Source organism: Anopheles merus, chromosome 2R (genome assembly GCF_017562075.2).
Source record: "Anopheles merus strain MAF chromosome 2R, AmerM5.1, whole genome shotgun sequence".
Taxonomy (NCBI): domain Eukaryota; kingdom Metazoa; phylum Arthropoda; class Insecta; order Diptera; family Culicidae; genus Anopheles; species Anopheles merus.
In genome coordinates this window covers 24,444,050-24,466,388 of record NC_054082.1, presented here as the reverse complement: position 1 = coordinate 24,466,388, position 22,339 = coordinate 24,444,050, and the positions used below count along the sequence as shown (strand labels likewise).

At 47.7% G+C, this 22,339-nt stretch overlaps 4 protein-coding genes and 1 long non-coding RNA gene across 8 annotated transcripts in view; 2 read left to right on the top strand and 3 right to left on the bottom strand.

The window, feature by feature from the left end:
• Nucleotides 1-294: 294 nt before the first annotated feature.
• LOC121588000 (heat shock 70 kDa protein cognate 4) lies at nt 295-4,819 on the top strand. The gene is made up of 2 exons (XM_041905449.1): nt 295-427; nt 2,119-4,819. Exon 2 carries the CDS (start codon nt 2,119-2,121, stop codon nt 4,087-4,089), a length of 1,971 nt encoding a protein of 656 aa, XP_041761383.1. The 5' UTR covers nt 295-427; the 3' UTR covers nt 4,090-4,819.
• LOC121588004 (mitochondrial mRNA pseudouridine synthase Trub2) lies at nt 4,556-6,883 on the bottom strand. Its single transcript, XM_041905455.1, has 4 exons — nt 6,610-6,883; nt 6,339-6,530; nt 5,910-6,263; nt 4,556-5,840 (listed from the first exon to the last, which is right to left on the bottom strand). The coding sequence occupies exons 1-4, from the start codon at nt 6,737-6,739 to the stop codon at nt 5,581-5,583; spliced, it is 936 nt and encodes a 311-aa protein (XP_041761389.1). The 5' UTR covers nt 6,740-6,883; the 3' UTR covers nt 4,556-5,580.
• Nucleotides 6,884-6,984: 101 nt separating this feature from the next.
• Nucleotides 6,985-7,730, top strand: LOC121588007 (sex-regulated protein janus-A-like). Its single transcript, XM_041905465.1, has 2 exons — nt 6,985-7,161; nt 7,237-7,730. Exons 1-2 carry the CDS (start codon nt 7,101-7,103, stop codon nt 7,629-7,631), a joined length of 456 nt encoding a protein of 151 aa, XP_041761399.1. The 5' UTR covers nt 6,985-7,100; the 3' UTR covers nt 7,632-7,730.
• Nucleotides 7,731-8,186: 456 nt separating this feature from the next.
• On the bottom strand, nt 8,187-9,265 carry LOC121588008. Its single transcript, XR_006004143.1, has 2 exons — nt 8,818-9,265; nt 8,187-8,733 (listed from the first exon to the last, which is right to left on the bottom strand). It is a non-coding gene; the product is annotated as an uncharacterized LOC121588008 (long non-coding RNA).
• A 288-nt stretch (nt 9,266-9,553) lies between these two features.
• The window catches only part of LOC121587999 (arrestin homolog), a 39,626-nt gene continuing 26,840 nt past the window's right edge, over nt 9,554-22,339 (bottom strand). For 3 of the 4 annotated variants that reach the window (XM_041905446.1, XM_041905445.1, XM_041905448.1), the window contains 7 exons: nt 21,910-22,074; nt 21,243-21,363; nt 19,905-20,052; nt 19,188-19,573; nt 15,989-16,144; nt 13,424-13,562; nt 9,554-12,823 (listed from right to left, as the gene is read on the bottom strand). In XM_041905446.1, the coding sequence (XP_041761380.1) occupies nt 11,946-12,823; nt 13,424-13,562; nt 15,989-16,144; nt 19,188-19,573; nt 19,905-20,052; nt 21,243-21,363; nt 21,910-22,074 (1,993 nt within the window). In that variant the 3' untranslated portion in view covers nt 9,554-11,945. The remainder of the gene's footprint in view (nt 12,824-13,423; nt 13,563-15,988; nt 16,145-19,187; nt 19,574-19,904; nt 20,053-21,242; nt 21,364-21,909; nt 22,075-22,339) is intronic. The other variant, XM_041905447.1, reaches the window with a different exon arrangement.

Genomic DNA, 22,339 nt, shown 5'->3' with positions numbered 1-22,339 from the left:
CCGGATGACATCGGAAATTAATTCGAAAGGAAAGTTACGCGGAAAATTAAACAAACAGCATAAATATTTAAAGAAAAAAAATCTCTCATTTGGTAGCGTTAAGCCGTATGAATTTAGCTAGGAGCAACACGTACGGTCATAGCGACACTAATCGGTGAGGAGCAAACGTCACAAGACCACGTTCTTTGACTTCCTTTCATCTGTCAAACGTAGCGAATGATCTAACCCGAACGTCGTATAATTTTGATTTGGAGGGATTTTACGCGCTTCCAGCAGCAGTTGGAGCGATTGCAGCGGCACTTGGTTTAATTCTTGTTTAACATCCAAGCGAAGAAGAAGCAGACGGTGCGAGCAGAAAATCGCGAGAAGTTCGTTCCAAGTGCAAGTCAGTGACCAGTAAATCAGAAAAAACACATTATAATCAAAGGTAAGCCAGAATTCGTTAAGTTTAAAGCAATTCAGTGTGTGAAAAGAGGGGGATAGTCTAATGGGCCGGTTTTTTCTTGCGGCATCATCCAGTCGTTTGGGTGGTGTCGTTCAGGGAATTTGTTGAAAAAGGGGCGTTGAAAATTGTGCAAAGCATTGCTTTCTGTAGCTTTTCTTTCTAATTCAGTAGCATGATGAAGTTTCTGATGCAAAACTGCACACCAAACAGGCTCTGAGTCACCGGAATTGTGACCGGTTTGTTCTGGAAAATTCCAGAAGCAAAGCGCGTGGTGTTCTAGCGTGCTATGCTTGTATATGAGAGTGAGCAAGAGGGAATGTTCTGGAACGAGCCGGAACGCTTGGAAACAAAATGGAGTCAGCTCCCCTGAAAGCAGTATGGATTTTGAAGTTATTAGCACTGCTGTTAGGATTACAATTTAGTACCTTTTTCTGTATTTTGTAAGTTCAATGATTCGAAGCACATTTAGTAGGAATTAGTGGATGACCCATGACTCGCATCCATTTCGCCGAGTACGCTGCATTCGCTAAGACCAACGCGTGCTCTGGAGATTCGGATGGAAATGAAATGACTTAACTTTCTATTGTATAGTGCTACGAATACCGTAGAGTGCTATAAATTTTTTTAATGTGTTTCGATAAAACTAACCAATTATTCTAGGGAGAAAAGACGTATCCGAGCCCCGAGCGTGTGAGAAATGTCCTAATTTTTTGCCGTATCATGCCGCATTGGGGAGTTTGACAGATGTCATGGAGAAAAATCGAAGAAAAAAAACGTGGTATTCATGAATCGACCACACAATTTTCGCAAAATAGATTCGGTTGTGCAAATTACTTATCCTAAGAATTAATCCCAATCATACGCAATTTGGAAGCTGTCGCGCAGTGTTTTACCACGGTTCCAGTCGATTCTGGAAACATCTACGGCTCCCCAAGCGCATGGTTTTCGCTTCCGCTTTGTCGTGTGAAGAGAAGCGGGGTGGAGTGTGAAGAAACTTACTGGAAGAAGAAGGCGGTGAAGGGCAATAGCGGAAACAAAATGGAGGCTTATGCAACTAAATCTCACATGTTGGTTGAAAAGTGATTTTCTCAAGCGGTGGTGGTGGTGCTGTACTTTAGCATTTTGTTAGAAATAGTTCCACGTGCGTTGTTCGCGTCAGTGGCTGGATAAATTCCAACAAACTTTTACAATGATGTTTCGCCAAGAATAGCACATGTCATGGCCGGCCACCCTTTGCTGAGAAAGAGAGCGAAAGAGACAAAAAGTTGATGGAACGTGTGTGTGTTTCCATGATGCCCAAAGAAGGCGATGGAAGTACCGCGCGCGCATCATGCGTTAGGTCTCAGGCGGCGACAGTGGCGGCAGTGGCGGCAACGGGCAGCTGTTGGCTGACTGGTTGCAGCTGTCCGGGGTAGTTTTTTTTATTGCGACGAGCGCCTTTTTGTATATGGCAAAACGCCCCGTTGCTTTTTAAAGCTTATGTGTTGTATGTTGTGTTGCGAATGATTAAACGGGGCGCAGGTTAGGGTCATGGGTTGCACATTTTTATTTTAACATCACGATTCTCCCATTTATCTGAGATGTGTGTACTCCTTACTGTGAATAAATTGTAAATGGTTTGTGGTTTCGTTTTCTCTCTCTCTCTCCCTCGCACGTGTGTTGCGTGTTCGCAGATGGCAGCAGCAAAAGCACCAGCAGTCGGTATTGATCTGGGTACGACCTACAGCTGTGTCGGAGTGTTCCAGCACGGCAAGGTCGAGATCATCGCCAACGACCAGGGCAACCGAACCACGCCATCGTATGTGGCCTTCACTGATACGGAGCGTCTGATTGGCGATGCTGCCAAGAACCAGGTGGCCATGAACCCGACCAACACCATCTTCGACGCGAAGCGTCTGATCGGCCGCAAGTTCGACGATCCCGCGATCCAGGCCGACATGAAGCACTGGCCGTTCGAGGTGGAGTCGATCGAGGGCAAGCCAAAGATCGCGGTCGAGTACAAGGGCGAGAAGAAGTGCTTCTTCCCGGAGGAGGTCAGCTCGATGGTGCTGACCAAGATGAAGGAAACGGCCGAAGCCTACCTGGGCAAGACGGTTACGAACGCCGTCATCACCGTGCCAGCCTACTTCAACGACTCGCAGCGCCAGGCGACGAAGGATGCCGGTACCATCTCGGGACTGAACGTGCTGCGCATCATCAACGAGCCGACCGCGGCCGCCATCGCGTACGGTCTGGACAAGAAGACCGCCGGTGAGCGCAACGTGCTGATCTTCGATCTCGGCGGCGGCACCTTCGACGTGTCGATCCTGTCCATCGACGATGGCATCTTCGAGGTCAAGTCGACCGCCGGAGACACCCATCTGGGCGGTGAGGACTTCGACAACCGTCTGGTGAACCACTTCGCACAGGAATTCAAGCGCAAGCACAAGAAGGATCTGTCCACCAACAAGCGCGCCCTGCGCCGACTGCGCACGGCGTGCGAGCGCGCGAAGCGCACGCTCTCGTCGTCGACGCAGGCGAGCATTGAGATCGATTCGCTGTTCGAGGGAACCGATTTCTACACCTCGATCACGCGCGCCCGCTTCGAGGAGCTGAACGCCGATCTGTTCCGCTCGACGATGGAGCCGGTCGAGAAGGCGCTGCGCGACGCCAAGATGGACAAGGCGAGCATCCACGACATCGTGCTGGTGGGTGGATCGACGCGCATCCCGAAGGTGCAGAAGCTGCTGCAGGACTTCTTCAACGGCAAGGAGTTGAACAAGTCTATCAACCCGGACGAGGCCGTCGCGTACGGTGCCGCCGTCCAGGCCGCCATCCTGCACGGCGACAAGTCGGAGGAGGTGCAGGATCTGCTGCTGCTCGACGTGACCCCGCTGTCGCTCGGTATCGAGACGGCGGGCGGCGTGATGTCGGTGCTGATCAAGCGCAACACGACCATCCCGACCAAGCAGACGCAGACGTTCACCACGTACTCGGACAACCAGCCGGGCGTGCTGATCCAGGTGTTCGAGGGCGAGCGCGCCATGACGAAGGACAACAACCTGCTCGGCAAGTTCGAGCTGAGCGGCATCCCGCCGGCACCGCGCGGCGTGCCCCAGATCGAGGTGACGTTCGACATCGACGCGAACGGTATCCTGAACGTGACGGCGCTCGAGAAGTCGACCAACAAGGAGAACAAGATCACCATCACGAACGACAAGGGCCGCCTGAGCAAGGAGGACATCGAGCGCATGGTGAACGAGGCCGAGAAGTACCGCAGCGAGGACGAGAAGCAGAAGGAGACCATCTCCGCGAAGAACGCGCTGGAGTCGTACTGCTTCAACATGAAGGCCACCATGGAGGACGACAAGCTGAAGGACAAGATCACCGACAGCGACAAGACCCTGGTGCTGGACAAGTGCAACGACACGATCAAGTGGCTCGATGCCAACCAGCTGGCCGACAAGGAGGAGTACGAGCACCGCCAGAAGGAGCTCGAGTCGGTGTGCAACCCGATCATCAGCAAGCTGTACCAGGGTGCCGGTGGTGCCCCGGGAGGCATGCCCGGATTCCCGGGCGGTGCTCCGGGTGCGGGCGGAGCGGCCGGCGGTGCTGCCGGTGGTGCCGGTTCCGGCTCGGGACCGACCATCGAGGAGGTCGACTAAATCACTCTACATTCCGACTGATGATGATGGCGCGTCGTCGTGTGTGTGTACCACAAGACTATGCTGTCAGCAGGGAGGGGAAAGGACGGGAATGCAATCGCTTCTCCGTGCTTCAACGAAACCATTTACCACCAGTGTCATCTTCCCTCTCTGGCTCAGCTAGCGGCGCTACCCCCCTGGACAACACATCATCTTGCCCCCACTGTATTTTCACGTCGTATGCTGCTTGAAAGCTAGCTTTTTCGCAGTGAAAAACCAAACCCGACAGCATCAGCCCTCTTTTCTTCTGCCAGTCTTCATTTGATCTTTTTCATCTTCTCACCAAAACACCACCACCTCAGCAGCCAGTCGATTAGTGGCCATTTATCATTGTAGTTCGGTAGGGAGAAAGGCATTACTTCAGCGATCGTTGTGTGAGCGCGAGTGTGCACGTGCGCTCGCGTGATATATGCTGACAAGTATTTTACTTTAATGTTGAATGTTAGTTTATTTTGCGCTTCTCGCGTCTTCCTGCGATGGGAACGGAGGAGCGGTCGCGCAACCCAGTTTACACGATTGCACACGCGAACACTTGCTCTTCTCTTGCCCAGCCAATAATGATATGCGCGCATATGTGCTGATTGAAATTTTAATCAAACGAAACAAGAAATAGACCAAACAGATAAATAAAAGAAAGAGCTCTGTTAACACTCCAATGAACAACATCACGATTGGAGCGAAATTAGAAAAACGTTTGTTCTCTTCACTGGGGCCTTGGGGGGAACGGGAAATGATGACAAATAAGAATTGGGGGATTGTATGGTTAAAAATCTTCCATTAGTCGTGCTGCTTGTGCTACGAAGATCAACGGTTCAGCGCCTTGGATGCTTAATCTCTTCATTTATTTTTATTAAAGCCGGAATCAAGCATGGTATATGGAATTGAGGTAACTGGACTTGAGAAAATACGCTCGGTGAATCAGCCTTCAAAAGTGTCTCCGCTGTTTATTTACGAGCTGCCGATTGCTATTATGGAATTTTCGTCTCCAAGACAAGTGACCTCCGCGAATGCGTGGGTTTGTGTGTTGGTCCGTTCTCGAGCGCTTACCGGCACTTTATTTCTGTTTCTCACCGGAGTTTCTATTTTTAACTCGATGCAATGCGCGCACGAAACATTGTCGGCATGGCAAACTGCGCCAACCTTGTAACAAATGCATGAACGAACTGTTTAAATTACAACTCAATGCCAACTTTGCGTGCCGTCACAGGGGTCGGACGCCGCAGCCTCGATCGTTTATTGCACGTGACAATGGTCAACTTGCTCCAGACGCAAGCCAATAAGGCCATACTACAGAGAGAGAACACCATAAACAATGAACGCATGTAAAAGAAACTTGTTCTCACACTTTCCTTGAGCTACCATTAACTTTCTAGTTGCAAAAATGGTGTCGTGGGTGTTACGCCCACAGTCCGCTGACTTTGTTCTCGGCCACCTATCGATCGGTGTCTGGGCTTACTCTTCCATTCCTTGCAAGGATGAGCTACTTTGCTGCAACATGTCTGGATGCTGATTTACGAGCTTGTTTGTGTGTGCCATGCCGCTGAGGATGTTTTGCAGGTTCCAGTCCTTTTTAAGCAGCGAATCTTCCAGCAGAAAATGGCCATGCCGTATACAGCGTACACCGGTGCAATGCGCACACGATTTCAGGTTGATGCCAATCTCGTGGATGAGCTCGCCGAGGTACGCTTCCGTTTCGTTGATTGCGTGAATTTCTAAAATTTCATAACGTTCTGTGTGAATAGAACGGTAGAAACATTTTCATTCAACTAATTGCTTCTTACCGATGGTAAAGAAAGGTTTCCGATACTCTGCCAGCCGTATGCCGTATATCATTGGTAGCCGATTGTCCGCCGGACGTATCGTACCTTTGCACGCTAGCTCGTAGGCGGCCTGCGACTGTATGTCGATTCCGCTCAGCTCGAACATTTTGCGCTGATGTGATGCCTGTATTGCGGCCAGCAAACGACCGATCTTTTCCGAACCTATGTGACTGATGGTGGCCCGTGCCGTTACTCGCGAATCGGCGAAGTGTGTCTCCGTGGCCTTTCCCAGGAATCCGGTCACCCGGTACACCCGCAGCGGACGGTTCTGTTGCAGTCGGAAGGCAAGGTTTGTGCCATTATTGATGCCTAGCGCTGCAAAATGAATGATGAGATCTGTTTAGATCATGCACACAGGACATAGGACAGCAATATTACAGCTTTACTTACCTATTACACCACTAGTGAAGCGTCCATGATTAGCGCAAAATCGACACTTGATATCGTCCGGTTGGTAGCGAGGCCCCGTGACCAGCACGTTGTCGGAAAGGTCTTCCACCTTTCGCACAACCAGTTTCGCATCGAGATTGTTTTCAATAACGACACGCTGAAGCGAAGGTCTCACTTCGAGTTGGTTTAAATCTAAAACAAGTCCAGAAGTATGGTTTTTACTGCATGAAAATAGTCACATTGGGGTGGGTGATTCACACACACACCTTACCTCGGCATAAGTTGTGAATGATTGTGTTCCGAACTTGCTGCACCGTTACTCCGGCTGGTTTGTACAGATTCACCACCCCGTTTAGATAGTTCCATACCGTTGGAGCGTCCTTGACTAATTTCAATGCCATGTAGATTGAGTTTTACAGAGAGTAGTGTAGTATATTATTCGGTTTATGTTTTGTAATTTTCCGTTCTGCGTATTGTTTACATTTTGCGCGGCTCCGCAATGTGCCGCATTTGACGTTTAGCTAATTGACTGTGTGTTTATACACCTAGGGTTGGATGCGTCTTGATACAATTCGAGTTTTCAGACGGTTTTCCCCGTGCTTTAGTAGCTTTATGCAGAGAAAATGTGATGGTATGAATTTTCCCCAATTCATTCGATGATTTTTTTTCACTCGTTCTACGCTTCTGCGCGGCACTTGCGCCGGGTGAGAAGAAAAATAAAACCCCTCCGCTGACAGGCGAGATTGACAGTTGACGCCAAGAATGAACCCAATTTGCCGGCTTGGTGCCAAACATATTTTGCGGAAAACTATTCCCGGAAACGGTAAATATCTTCGCAGCCGTGCGTGAATCCCCCGGAGGATCGTTTGCCCTAACTTTCCCCATGTTCCGATTGCAGTCGTTAGCAGAACATTCGCCAAAATGGTCGACGCCAAGCTGGATGCCGTGCCGGTCGTGGACATAGACGAGGGCATTTTCAAGTACGTGCTGATCAAAGTGTACGGCCAGGAGCAGACGGACGGCACCACACCGTCCAAGCTGATCGTGCGCGGCTTCAACCGGGCCCAGTGGCATTCGGACATTTACGACGAGGTCAGCTCGGCCCTGCTCGGACTCGGGCTCGAGACGGAGTGTCTTGGGGGTGGGCGAATCGAGAACCGGTCCGACCTGAAGCAGATCAAAGTGTACGGGTACTCGCAGGGGTACGGCAAGGCGGACCACATCGAAACGCGCATGCTACTGCTGACCAAGTACCCGGACCACAACATAACCTGCTCCGATGAAGGATACTGAAGAACGGTGGAGGGGAGGGTGGAAACCGCACACCTTGTGAGCTTTATATTTATATGCAAAAAGTTTTGGAACTGAATACACGTAATGAACTTGTCCGTAGTAGCTGAGACGAAATGGGAGTTGTGTTGCATTCACGTCTGGAGGGTAAGTTTGAACCGATGGTATTAACTTACGATAACCTTTTAATCTGTAGTCCTTAGAGATAGGCGGGATTATCGATTCCCCTGCGGACAGCCTTCGCATACACTGAGCTAAATCAGGATTTAAATAGCACTTAGACACAATTTTATTTTTTATTGGTAACATTCTCTTAAAAAGTGTATCAAACAAATCACAAAATTCTTTCAATCCAATGAACACCACCACTCGAGCACACGGGTCATCGGACACAACTGAGAAGGGTAAGCGACCAGACCGACCAGGAGGCAATGATAACGATGATAGGCGGAGTGGAAATCGATTCTCTATTGCTCAAAGGGATTACATTAAATATCAGTTACCGGTTTGGAGCAAACAAGGGCAAAAAGCCCTATCGGTAGGGGAAAGGTCATTTTATTCGAATTTGAACCATTGATTAAATCGGTCGGCAATCGGATTTGCTACAATTCACGCAACAATGTTGCAGAAGCAATTTCTATTCCTTCTTAAGGGAACATTAAGCAGTCCTTCTGGGCAACACCAAACATGTTTAAACAATTTGCAGAAAAAGCGACATAAATTAAAAGCGCATTTACAGGCGCTCTACTTGATGTTAACGAAACGGCTAACCCTGTTGTCGATACCATACATAACAATTCAATACGGCCGAATCATCGCCGCTCCCAAATACGGTATTGAAACGTTAACTCGCTTCACAATGTGGCAAAAGGTGAACCAACCACACGAAAAACTAACAAAGACAATCCTCGGGAAAAAGGGCACCCTTTTGAATAAACACCGCGTTCGGTGGCAATGGTGGAAAAGAAAGGAAAACACTAGAAGATATCTCACGTTAGCGAGGCGATCCGCCCATGCCCAACATCCATCGAAACGTGAACCCGGGACACCTCATCCCGCTGTCGTTTTCGTGTTCGGCACATTCTTCAAATAAACAACAAGAAACCTTTGCACAGGCCCATAGGTAGGAAGGGAAGGAGGAATAGATCCGTTTTTTTTTGTTAACCCCACAAGCTCATATGCTACTCACCTTTTTTTCTTCTCCGATGGGGTTTTTCGTCTGTTCTCGTCCTCCCAACCCAAAGATGGGGAACGCGAGATGGAGGAAGGTTGAGCTTTTCCCACGTTTTCTTCTCGCCCATCGGCTCGATTTTCGGTTTTCTTTCCAATGTTCTATAAATATTTATACGCGGATGCCTCACGGGATGCCACGCTTCCCATTGCTGCCAAGCCCACCCCGGCCCAGCCGATTCGTAGCGGCAAAGGAGGGCCCTCGTGCAATTCTTAAAACATTGAACGGTAACGTCGAACGATTTTCTTTTTATCCTGCCCTTTTCTAGTCTGCTTCGATTGTTGGCTGAGGGAGTGGGGTGGAACGGGTGTGGGTTTTAAGATTGTTGTGTTTCGCAGAAATGCCACGACAGCAATGGCAAATGGAAGCGCCTACTGTGAGTAGGATTGAAAAAACAAAACAGAAAAAACATCGAATACCTCACCGCATGGGTTTTACATACCTTTTTTTGCACATGGACGGGGGAGCCGTAAGCTCGTTGAGGGTATTAATGATCGTTTATCGGCTGCATATCCGAGAAGGATGATCTTTTCAATTCAAGTCCGATTTTCTCAATCCCCGATGTCTTCAGTGTAACGAATACCAGGTACTATTAGCTTAACGCTTCTGCCCTTTAAAATAATTCGATCTATTTTCCGATGCCTTTTTGAGGAGTTTTCACTTTGGTGGCAAACAATGAATCGATCGGAGGGGATTAGTTTTTCATACAAAACATCGATTTATTTACTCGTTCGTGTTAAATAACTCTTTTATGCCACTTTTAGTACACACTGCAGCCACACACATACACACACACACATATACAAACGGCATTGGGAAGAAGTGAGGGAGAGCTTATGCCTGAAAGTCCAGCCCACTGATTGCACTGCAGTTGCGTCTGGTTTGGTGCATTATCCCCCCCCCCCCCCCTCTTCACCATGTTTTCTTCCCCTTCCAAACCGGTCTAAATGTATTTCCTCGCTACACTTGCTTCTCTACATTTAATGATAGTGTCACAATATCTATTAGTATACACCCGAACAATAGTCTAGAGCATCGTATATATAGCAACGTACAGCGAAGGGGATACCTTCTTCTACCCTTTTTCGCACACGCTGCACACTAAATACTAGCGCAAGACGCACAGCATCTGCGACATGTTTTCTGTTTCTATTCTGGTTTTTTTGGGGAAGGGTATGGTCTTAAGGAGTTAAGCACAAGAATCTGCTTTGCTTACAATGTCTTACCGTAATGCGCAATCATACACGCACGATCTAAGGAACTTCCCCAGCTTTGTGGAAGAGTTTGCCCGCTTGTCCCAACTTGGGTTGTTGTGCCCTATTAATCTTTGGACACACACACACCTGGAATGGCATAAATAAAGCAACAAGTGAAACATAACCAATCTTCCATACGCCCCTGCTGCTACTGCTAAATGCTACTACTAGCGCTACTACTAATTCCTATTTAGTCGTCCTTTCACAGTTACTTACTTTCATCCGTGTTTATAATTGCCTAAACTTGTCTAGCGTGTCCTGGTTTTGCAACTTATCAAATTACTGTTTAGTATTTAGTAAAACTACTTATCAGACAATACAGTCCTCGGTGTTGCTGCTTCACATATCTCGCTGTTGTTTAGTGTTTCATATAATGCTCTTACTACTTATTACATGTACAAACATTCAATTGAGTTACAAGAGGCTCTTTTGTGCACAGGACGTTCCGTTGACATTATGGGCAATCGATAGTGAATTAAACCGAACCAGAGTTAAATAAAGGAATAATTTCATTAGTAATAGCAATCAGCACGTTTTTAACTGAACAACGAATGAATGGTAGAATAGAATTTAATTAAATGTTGAAAGCGATCGCGAAGAACTTTGAAAGACTATATAAAAAAAACATACGTTACTATAAATACATAACGTTTGTCTCTGTCCATAATTTCCGTTTGCCTGATGTCCCTTAGTTCCCATTTTTTTCCTATATTATGTATCGATATGTATCAGTGACACACAGTAGTGGGCTTATATAAATATGTAAAGATCCTTCACCGGGGAACACCCGCCAGCCCCAAATGGGGGAAAACAGAAGAAACGGTTTTGAGAGCTTTCTCAATCGACTTGTCTTGTCGCAATATCGCTTGATTCATTCTTCTCAACATCCCAAAACCCCCTCCGGTGTTGTTCCAGACGCATGCAAAAGTTGGTTAAAAAGTTCATAGAACTCACAGATTTGGTGCGTGTGGCGGTAGCTGCCGGGATTCGGAAACCCGGGCGATGGCGTGATCCAATATGAGCAATATTTGTACGTGTTGTGTGTAATGTAGCGGGGAGGCGGTGGGAAAGATACTTTCACTTTCTTTGCCTCCTCTTTGTGGAAGTGCACGTGCGGTACTTTCTCCCAAGAGTCGGTTCAAAATTGTAGGCACACAGGATGATGACTGTTACAGGTTTTTTTGGTTACTTTTTGGCGGGTTTGATTGACGGTTTGACGTTAGCCTCCGGAGACAAGTGTGACTAGGGGCACGTGCTTCGATCTCTCAGCTACCTCTACTGTAAAGGATGTGTGTATAGTGTTGTACCGAGGAGGGCACGTCTTGTCGCGTGCCGTGATTGTAAACTGTTATAGCTACTACAGCGCCCTACAAACCCTGACAATCGTTGCGAAAGTTACAAGACGGGAACTTTCCGTTCGGTGCTTGGCCGTGGTTGACTGATTGCTTTGGCGAAGGCAGTCTAGCGGAACGAATTGGCGGAAGGAGGTTCTGCTCTCTTGGCTGGCGTGTTTCTCTACCCTCTACCAGTGCCATCTTCTCTCTAGTCTACATGTTATCTTAAAAACACACAGTACAATTCCACTATCAGCCTACAGTTCAGTACAACGCCTCTGGCTAACGGGGACTTTTAGGCTGTTGTAGCGAAGTACGCGTTTGTGTCACACTTCGATTTGTAATAGAAAACTGCCGCAGCTTCTTGTGTGCTGCTTCCGATCCTTCGAACACTTACACGTACACGTACACAGCGAAACAACACACCGACGAAAAGCACGTAAACCGTGCACGAGTAGAGCGTACTGCTGCTGGGCGCGGGCTTCGCCCTTCGCTATCAATGTTCCTCCCGCTGGGGCGATCGTTGCGGCGTGCTACCCCCCGGCTCGGGGTCCTCCGGCGCCTGCTCTGGACCCACCGACTGGGGACAGTGGATCTGGGCCTCGACGCTAATCTCCTGGTTGCAGCAGGACACGCCCGCCTCGTTCAGGTTCGATTTGCTCGAGTCCGACTTGGCGATCAGGCTGGAGATGTTGGCCGTTATCGCCTGGAAGTCCTCGGTGATGATGTCGATTGTACTGTTCAGGTTGTCGTTGAACTTGGAGTTCTTGAACAGCTCCCGGCGGCTGTTGATGGTGGCCTGCTGCTCCTGCTCACCGCCGCCGGAAGTGGCGCGATCGGCTGCGATCGTCGGCGACACATTCCGCCGACTGCCGGGCGAGAGTTGATTGTGCTGGTTGAGGTTTCGCACCCTTGACGCGCCCTCGTCCACCTCTAGCGGCGGTTCGTCCACGTCCCGCAGGCTCAGCTCCTTCGAGAGCGGTGACCGGCAGGGCGTGAAATCGAGGCTGCCGCCAACGCCGCCGTTCGTCGCGATGGCGGACGACTTGCGGCGCAGCTCGCGCAGCCGCTTGAGCCCGCTGAGCGTGTCGGGCGGTTTCGTTGCGTCCGCGCTGCTCAGCTCCACGTTGCCGAGCACGAACGGCAGCTTGAGCGATACCTCGCCGCCCATGCTGCTGAGTATTAGCTTCACCTTGACGTAGTACGAGACGTAGATGGCGAACACGTTCTTCTCCTCGGCGGTGGTGGCGGGCGCGGACAGCATGCCGCGGGGCGCACTCGTCGCCAGCTTGGAGTTGTAGGCGGAGGAGCTCGGGTCGGCACTGTTGCTGCTGAATAAGGCACCTTCCACAGCGATCCAGTTTTTGGTGGTGCCTGCAAAAGGGAGTGTGTGTCGGTTAACGGACGAACGGAAAGCAACAGGAATGCCCATCAATCCAAGCCCCCCAAAAGATCAATTTATAACGCATACATCAACCGGAACGACCCCTTGAGCAGTCGTTTTTCTTCCTCGCACAAACGCCACTAGTGGTGCGGAGTTAAATAAGGACATTCAGCTGCTGCTGCTGCTGTTGCTGCTCTCCCCTCAATGTTTGCAAACCAAACATCCCCAGCCCTCGTCATCTCGAATGGTTATAATTTATCGACCATATTCCAGCACCGCAAAGATTGACCTTTTGATGGTTTCTGTTGCCACACACGCACAAGTTTGCTTTTATGCTTTCATGCAAAATAAAAAAAAATAAAACCATGGGGCATGCATTACTGCCGCCAGAACGGGGAGGGCGGGTATGTCTGCCTACATTTGCTCGCTTCCGGGCGCGTTCCACGTTGCCCGTTTCACGCAAAACGCAAACCAAACACGCCAGCACTTTTCAAAGTGTGCTATCCTTGGTGCGTTTGATACATCTACGAGACACTCAACCCACACACACTCTCACATCCCATCCTCTGTTGCCCATAAATATCACTTACCACGAACCGGAAGCAGCGAGTAGGACGCGTGAAGCGTATCGCCCGGCCCGATGTGTTTGCTGACGTCCACCTCGGCGACGATGTTTTTGAACTTGCCATTGCTGAACATGCACACGTCGACGTGCTGTACCGCGACCAGCTAAGGGGCGTTCGGAAGAGACAGAAAGGGAAGAAGGAAAGCACGAAGGGTGCATTAGTATGCTTTGTTGTTTGTAGAGGAAGGTACAGAAGCAGAAGAAGAAGCAAAAATCGCTCCCTCATCGAGGAATGTCCTGTAGGATGATGCTTGATACATTGCTTACAGGTTGTGTGCCTAGTTTGCTGTGTGTGCGAGGGTCTGGGGCGCTCATTCCTTTCTCCACAGTGAAGCAGTGTATTCGTTTCGCTTTTATTGCACCGGGAAGGTGTACTACAGCTGCATTCTGCCTTTTTCTATTAATACCGTTTCACCCCCTCCTTACTGTAGGGTGTAGTTTTGTCTATTGTTGTCGGCAATGGATAAACATGCTGATACAGTAAACCAGATTAACTTGGGAGGCCAGCATCCACCCAGACATCCGGCTTGCAGGCTTTACGAGAGAATCCATTCACATCTACTTCAATGTGTGTAACGGGCGTAATGTTAACATTTTTTAAAAATAGGCTTAGCTGTGCTAGGAAGATTGCTAGAAGAAGATGCTTGCTTATTGCAGTGTGAAAAGCCTCCAACATCAATCCTACATTTTTGCTCTTTGCAAAACTCCAAAGCCTAAATCCGGTGTCCGTTTTGATGAAGTTTCTCATGAATATTCATGTCTCGTTGCCTCGCCGGCAAAGGGACTCCATGCATGTACTAGCCGGTTGACGGATGACGTACGAAATGGGGCAAAGAGAGCGGAAAAGCGAAGGCAACATTATGACATAGTTGCCGCTCCGGTTAATGGAAACAGACACGCCCGGGAGTTAGGCGCAGCAAGTGAAAAATCTGTTCCATAAGTGTGGCTTTTGCGATGGGCTCAATTGCCGTCAATTCAAAGGGTCAACTTGGTTGTTCGAAAGGAAAGAAAGAGCTAGAGAGAGAGAGAAGAAGAAGAAGCGGAAAGTAGGAAGGCTGCAGAAAAAGCTAATAAAGCACATTAACGGATCAGCGTTACGAACACGGAGCACGGAATTTTAAATGTTGTTAAGTATGCATTAAGGACGGTTTCGCCGGACCGACCCCGTCGTTGGGTTTCGTCGTTCGCCTGTGCTCGTAGTTAATTAATTCGAGACGTTGTTGGTTTATCATTAGCGATTCTTTCAGGACACGTTCTGCGTGCAGGCTGCGATGCTTGGGACGTGTCCACTGGCCCCTCACTCCTGACCTCCCTCGAGGGATGGGCAGCTGGCGCAGATGGCATAAAATAGCGTCTCGGGTTTTGTTCGTACGTAGCGCATTAATCTTATCATTACGTGAAATTAAATCCGATAGCCTGTTGGGAAATCCCTTCCGGGCCCGATTCGAGCCATGAGCCACTCACACGCATATGTACACGTTAAATGCGTGTAATGAATTTAATTTAATACTCTTCAATTGAATTCACGTTACATTTATGTTCAACTATTCAATTGCATTTCGATTTAAAAAAAAAAAAAAACGGCGCCCGCATGTACACTGATACCGATACTGATTGTGTGCGGGAACAAAACTGCAAAGAACAATGGGATTGGGCAGACCAGAAATGTCGAAAATGTATCAGTAACAGTGTGGTATCATGGATTTTTGCAGCATAATTAAATTTTAACAATCATGCATTGTTTGCTGAGCAGCAAAAAGGACAAAAGGGTGGCCGCTTGACCTCAGCTTGACCATTGTTGGAGTAAATTAAATCATATAAATGTTCCACGAGCACGTGCAATGCCGAGATGCTGAACAAAGCGTATTGTGACAATGTGCGGATAGTTAAAACGAACACAGCGTTGTCGTGTCTGCCGGAAAAAAGTCATGAGAATTTCGAAAATCTGTTACAAATTAGCCATTAAATTGTGGCCTTACCGCTTGCGCACCAGAAAAACTGTGTAGTTTTTATTCGTAGAAGGATTTTCCTTCTGCGATAAATTGTGAACGAGTGATTTAGCAGAAACTAGCCTTTATCATTGTACTGTGAGTTCGTTGGGACAGAAATATGTCACTGTTCTGTCACTCGGCGGGAACAATCTGTAGAGCTTCTCTGTGCGCGTGTTGAATTTATGGAACCGATGTACCGTCATGTCCCACAGTAACGCTCGCTTGAGGGATAGAAAACGATTCATGATAACCTTTTTTTTGAGGACGGTTTCAAAACTAGCTCAACTAAACTATGGTCCCACACCCCTCCATCCTGCTCATATGTATGAGTTTATCCCTCTAGCTGTATCATATGCAGCTAGAGAGGCGTAGAATATGTAAAGCCCTCGTACAAAAATCGTTAAAAATCCATTTAAAAAAATGACTAAAAAAACGGCCAAAGATACACGATGTGGGTTTTGCAGAACAGGTTGCGCTCTGTTTTTCTGCGTTTTTTGCGTTTCTCTCTGTATGTGTGTGTACCTAGAGGTTTTGCTTACCCGAATTTTCCGCACAATTTTCCTGCTGTCGTTCTTGATGTCGAGCGTGACGGTAACGTTTTCACCGTGCACGTAGGCAGCCTTGTTGAGTGATGCTTTCAGGTTAACGCGTCCGTCCGCCCACAGGAACGGCTTATCGACGGACACTTGCGGACCCTGTAGGAAAATTTATGGCAGCAATCCAACAAAAAATAAAAAAATAAATACAGGAGAAAATATGCATGTAAGTAAAGTGAGGTTTTCGATAAAAATGGACGTTTTTTTTTAAAGCTAGCACATAAGTAAAAAATCCTATTAAATGTTAAAATAGTTAATGGTGAATATTCGACATGTTGGATGGATAATTGTCCCTTAATAAAAGTTACTTTCATCGGCGATTAATATGTAAAATAGCACTCTTGTATTAAAAAAAGTCCAAAGAACGCTATTAACGGCATCAAATGCATTGAATTACATTGAGTGCATAGAATCAATGGCATCAAATGCATTGGTTACCGCTCAAGAAATACCGCTCAAAACGTAAAAGATAATCCCATTGTTAAAATTGCACCGATTGATGTGGCGCGGCTCTACTAAACTGCAAGCATTCATTCACAAAAAAGGCGCCTACAAGTATGCAATTCAGGAAACAATACTCGTAATAGGCTTAGTGACTGGAATGGAATAATGAAAAGGATGGGTAGGATCTTGTGAGGATTAAAATGGATTCTCTACCAAGAATACGTTACCAATTGTGTGTGTGTGTGTGTGTGTGTGTGTGTGTGTGTGTGTGTGTGTGTGAGTGTGTGTGTGTGTTAAGTCTCCACCAAATTCCTCGTAAGAATTAATTGAAGATCGTTCGAATAGCTCTTGATTTTTACTCTTCAATTTCACACCCTCTCGCATCAACATATCTCTTCTTTAGAACAACCTTCTCCCACGTTCATCTGTTTGAAGTATTGCAGGCTCTTCTTCTGGGAAAGGAAAGTACAAAAGATGCTAGATTGTGTGTAAATTAAAAAAGCAATTCTCTACAGCATTACAAACACAACCCGTTCTGCGTCGATTGTGACCCTGGTTTACTTGGTTTACCACCCAAGAAGCAGCATCTGTTCGGTATCAATTATTTACGTCTCGAACGTACCGTACTCATGGTTACACTGATGGCTTAGTGTTTCTTAGAGGTAGATCTCGCCCAGGACAGAGGGGACAATGTTCTGATCTTGTGCCAACGTTCCGAGTGGCTGACCGAGCCCTTGTAGTGTGCCCCGGAATGTTATCCCTCTCGAGATGCGGTCAGTTTTTATTTGAGTGTTTGTTTTTTTGTTTATTCATGGTATACGCTTCTGCTCCTCCATTTTTGCCCGAGATGCCCCGACCCCGGCTGGAAGGATGTCCAGCAGAGGACGCATCCGGAATCATCCCTCATCATAAAGGCAAATAATGACCTTCATAATTGGATAGCGCCGCAGATTTTGGGAAACAAGCCGCACAGGATCTCGCATGTGGTCGAAAGCAAAAGTGAAAAGATAAAAACGACTGGCTGGCTTCGTTTGCTGTCACCCTCAACCGGTACCGGTGTACTATTGTTCGCATTGCAAGTTTGTGCCGATCTTTTGTGCTATTCGGGCGACCTAAAAATAGCTCCACCCTTAACAAACTACAACCATTTACCGCTAAAAGTGACAGTGTGTGTGCACGCAATGTTCTTCCCTCTGTCCCTTATACGACTGTCATTATCGAGCGTGTGTAGCATTTGTGCGCTAAATTTGGTCCCACTGGACATGAATAAATGATACGCAACGTTGTGCGCGATGGGCCAAGTACGTACCGACGGCGATGATGATGATGATGCTGCTGCTGCTGCTACTACTCGCAAGCACTACCTCCCGTACGTTAGTTACTATTTCCCCGAAACTGACGCAACTGTCGGCCAAAGTGCTTGTCATCAATTTATCCTCTTTAGCGAGGGCAGCGGGTATTTTTGACCTGCCGTTCCAGTCAGATCTCCTGTCGCATCTCATTTGGGCCGATGTATGATAACTATCTGCGTGCTTATGTCTGTGCATTGTTGGCCTGCTGCCCAACCGGGGAAGTCTCCTGCCTGCGTCACAATTCCATCGGTTTGGCAATAAAGTAGCGGAATGTATGGTTTTCCGGTACCAGCACTATGGTTGCCATTTTTCATGGAGGCGCATGGTAGTTTACGAAAATCACCTTAATTTTAGACGTTACGCTTGCGTCACTGGCCCTGTGTGTGATTGTTGTTGGGTGTGCTCGCGGTAGTGTGTGGTTAAATTTTGACAGCTAGTAATGATTTACTTGGCGGCCATAGAACATACACAGCAACGTGTTGTTAGACAACGACCTTTTCGAGGGTTGTTCGCGTGTGTGGGTTCATTTTACCTGCACAGCCCCAATGTTTGTGTGAGCGTTTTATTTCGGTTCGGTATTTAAATACACACAGACTCAAATATGTTAAAGATTATAAGGAGGGTATGTGTGCGAAACATAAAATTAAACAAAAAAGCGACGCCAATCATTTCTGATCGTTTGCTGTTGCATGTCTTTGAATTCGTCTCAACCGACCAGTTTTCAAGCAAAAAACTCCACAATATTACTTCAACAATACTTGGAAATCATGAAAAAGTGTCAAAAATCCTCAGAAAGCTCTGCAATATGACGTAAAGTGCAAGGCAAGGGAATAAAAAATAAAACATCCATCTTCTCACCAAACCGTTATGTGTTTTTCTTGCTAAACTGTGTACGAAAACATTTCTCGTTAATAAAACATAGATGGGATATAGCCACGAAGAAAAAAAAACAAAATTCCTAAATTTGGGCTCACTTCGAAACCGAACAATTCGCAGAAGTAGCAACTTCTTCCTTCGGTAGCCGGTTTTTTTTTTTGATAAGTTAAACCTTCTCACACCGACTCACGCACACACCTTCCAATCCAATCCCGAGACAACGGTTTGACAACGTCTCTTTCCCCCCTTTCCCCTCCCGCATTCTTTATTGTTTTTTGCCGAGAATTGATTGCAGTTTGTATTGGATTCATTTTATCCTTCATTTCATTTCCCGCATCCTGCACACCCCAAAGAGTAGAGCTTAGCCATCCGTTAAGGCTTTCCTCGTAGGCTTTCGCAATAAATTACATAGCCACACACGTACAACCACACACACACACATACACGTAAATAAACGTACACACACTCACCTTGTTCGTCTCGGTCAGCTCGATGATGGCATGATCGCCGTACGACTTGATGCCGCCGTTCGTGCTGTCCACGCTGCTGCTGTGCCGGTGGAGCGAGGACAGCTTGAGCGATTTCGGCGACAGGCGCAACCGGAGCGCCCGGGGGATGGTGGTCGCACTTTGCGCGCCCGTGTCCGTCCCGATCGAGGCCTGGGGGATGAGCGCCGGCGGGCTTTTCGGGCCGGCCGACCCGCCGGACGCATCGCCGCCGTACGAGTTGTTGACGGTGGCCGTCTCGAGTGCGGCCGGCGCTTTGGTACTATCAAGGCAGATCTTATGGATTAATCTTATACCTAATCTCACAGTTGATCTCCGCTGGACACGTTCGTCACCGGATGCTTCGGCTGCTTCGGGTGGGGGATGAGCGTTTTTGCAATGGCGTACGGGCGCGTCCACGGTTCCCGGTCGCATGTTTGGAAAATTGTTTGCAACAAAGAGAAAAAAAACGAAACACAATCAACCTCACCGGAAGGGACATCGTAAATCAATTAGTCCTTGGGTAGGAAAAAAAAAAAAAAAAACAAGACACAAGGTGTCACATTCGACCGACGGCCGACACGATGGCTTTGGTCGCCCTTCGACGCTGGCTGCTAGGAACGTCATATTTACAGCGCGATGGCTCGTTTTTTGCCACATTTCGCGCAATATTGCACAGAGGCGGAAATTGGGAGCACTTACCTGTGTAGACGCGAACGTCGTAGCTGGTCCCGATCGGTGCGCCGGTGTACCGCTTGGCCGGTAAAAGCTGCACGCTCGGTGGGGCCAGCGTGCCAATTTCCAGCGCGAAGGGAATCGCATTCTTCCCCAGCCGCTCGAGCAGTGCTTCCTGTGGCGTTTTTTTTTTTTCGTTGCAGCAGTGGTGGCGTTTGTTGCAGCCCGGCGGATATTCCGGCGGCACAGGTTAAAAGCACAGGACACAGACAAAACAGGGGTTAGGTTAGTTCGGTTATCGGTGAGTGATAAAAGCACAACAGTATGTGTGCGGAATGGCTATTTTTAGTGGTAGTACCCTTGTGCGCTTGTTGCGCTTATCGGGGTTTGGGATGATTGCCGAGACTGATCAAATTTCAATGTAAAAAAATACATAGCTTCACATGGGACACTACATAGCCAGTGTTCAATTACAGTAAAACAAAAAAAAAAAAAATCGAAAACAAAACAAAATTGTTTCTCGTTCTCAACTCTCTTAAAGTCAAAAAAGGAAGCTATTTAACGTGATGGCGCATTCTCGGTACCTCTTGATGCTATTGTTGTGGTATGGATTTTTTTTTCTTTTTGGTTCATCTAACCCTCCAAACTTTCGTTCGAAGGAAACAAAACAAAACGAACCAACATTACGCTCTCTCGGCTCGATTTCATAGAACTTCCCATTAGCTGACTTTCTGACGTAGCGCCGGCTACCACCACCACCGCACGAGCTCCACCAAGCGCCACAGCGGTGGCAATATTGAGAAACCCTGCCAAGGCTTGCCAAGACTTGCCAAGGCGGGGAGAAAAAATATTAATTTCGTGAAATGGTCCCTGTTTGTGTTTGCGCTCTCTGCGCACGGTAAACAACGTATCTATTTTGCTCGCCTCACATGGGAAAACATATTTGTGAACCGCCTTAAGCAATGGCTTTTTTTTGCACCGAAAAACGTATGAATACACTAAACCGAAGGGCGGGAACATTCTTTTGGCCCCCCCAGAGTTAACTGAAAATGTTTGGAAAAAAAAAAACTGCTCCAGATCTCGTAGAAAGGATGCTCGGTGCATCTTTAGGTAAAAAGAAAAAAAAAGTCAGACATTCGATAAGGGTGTGTGTGTGTGTGTTTGAAGAGCATTTCCTTGTAGCGCAGTGGAACGGATGTAACCATTTGTACGGATTTTCCCGTACACAAAATTAGAACATGGCAAAGAAATGCCTCTTATAATCCTTCTGGAAGCGGTGTTTTATCATGCCTTCCCTTGCTTACATCCCTCTGGTGGTGGGTGGTCGCTTAATTATAGCATAACTTTTCCCTTTAACTCATATACCTGCAGGGGTGTTAACGAATCCGTTTCGGCGGTTACCGGTCGTGGCCAAAACTGCTGCAGGGCAATAACGGCTTCATTGCAGAACTTTAGTCCCATTACTTCCTCATCCTCCCGTCCGTACCTGGGTGGGGGAGGGGTGGTTGTGTTTCCGGAGCGATTATCGTTACCGAAGAAGCAGGATACACGGGCGCGTACAATTGCACGGATCCATCGGGTGGCACAGGGGCATGTTAGAGAAAGAGCGGGGAAGAAAAATTGCAGACACAAACTTAATAAAGCACGGTATTGGAGGGAAAATTAATTACTGTGCGCTTTTTTTGCTTTCTTCTTGTGACTTTTTTTGCTGCTGTTGCTGTTCAGGATGTAAGATCTTCTTTTTGTTCTTATCTCCCCCCGGCTCGAAAGCGTCACCCGGAGTGGTCCGGGTGAAGTGATGGGACAGGGCAAACTTGCTCGGAAGTGGTCGTTCCGGGGCAAGTTTTTTATCTAGTGAAAGAAAGTGCGGGACACTGCAGCATGGCGGAAGTTTTGTTCATCCCCTCTCCCCTCAGTTCTATCCCTTTTAGGGTGATGAAATCTTTCCTGGTTGGTGCCGGTAGAAACCGGACAAGCCGGTCGGTTTGACGAGCGATTAAAACACCGTTGGTCCCGCTTACGAGCAACTTACCGGAACGTTAGCGTTAGCTGGCCGTAAATTTTAGCCTCGTTGATGATTTTCGAATCGATGTAGAGCACGCCCTTGAGCGGCTCGATGACGCCCTTGCGCGCCACCAGCTCCCGGCTGCCCAGGTACAGCGTCAGCAGTTGATTGGAGGAGGTTTTCTTGTACACCCTGAAAGGGAAACGGAAAACGGTGGTGTGTTGTACTATCGGTTTGGAATCAATTTCGAACGAAGAAATCGATCGTTCGGGTGTGTAAAGCGTTGTTGGAAGCAAATCGGAGGAAAGTGGTGTTGTTTTTACTTCCTTTTTGATGCGAGCCGCAACAGTCAAGCGTCCACAATAAGCCTGATTGCATTGAAAGCACGAAATGGGAAGGGATTTTTGTGTGGGTAGACTTAAATTGTGAAAAAAAAGTCGATAGAACCTCTACGGGA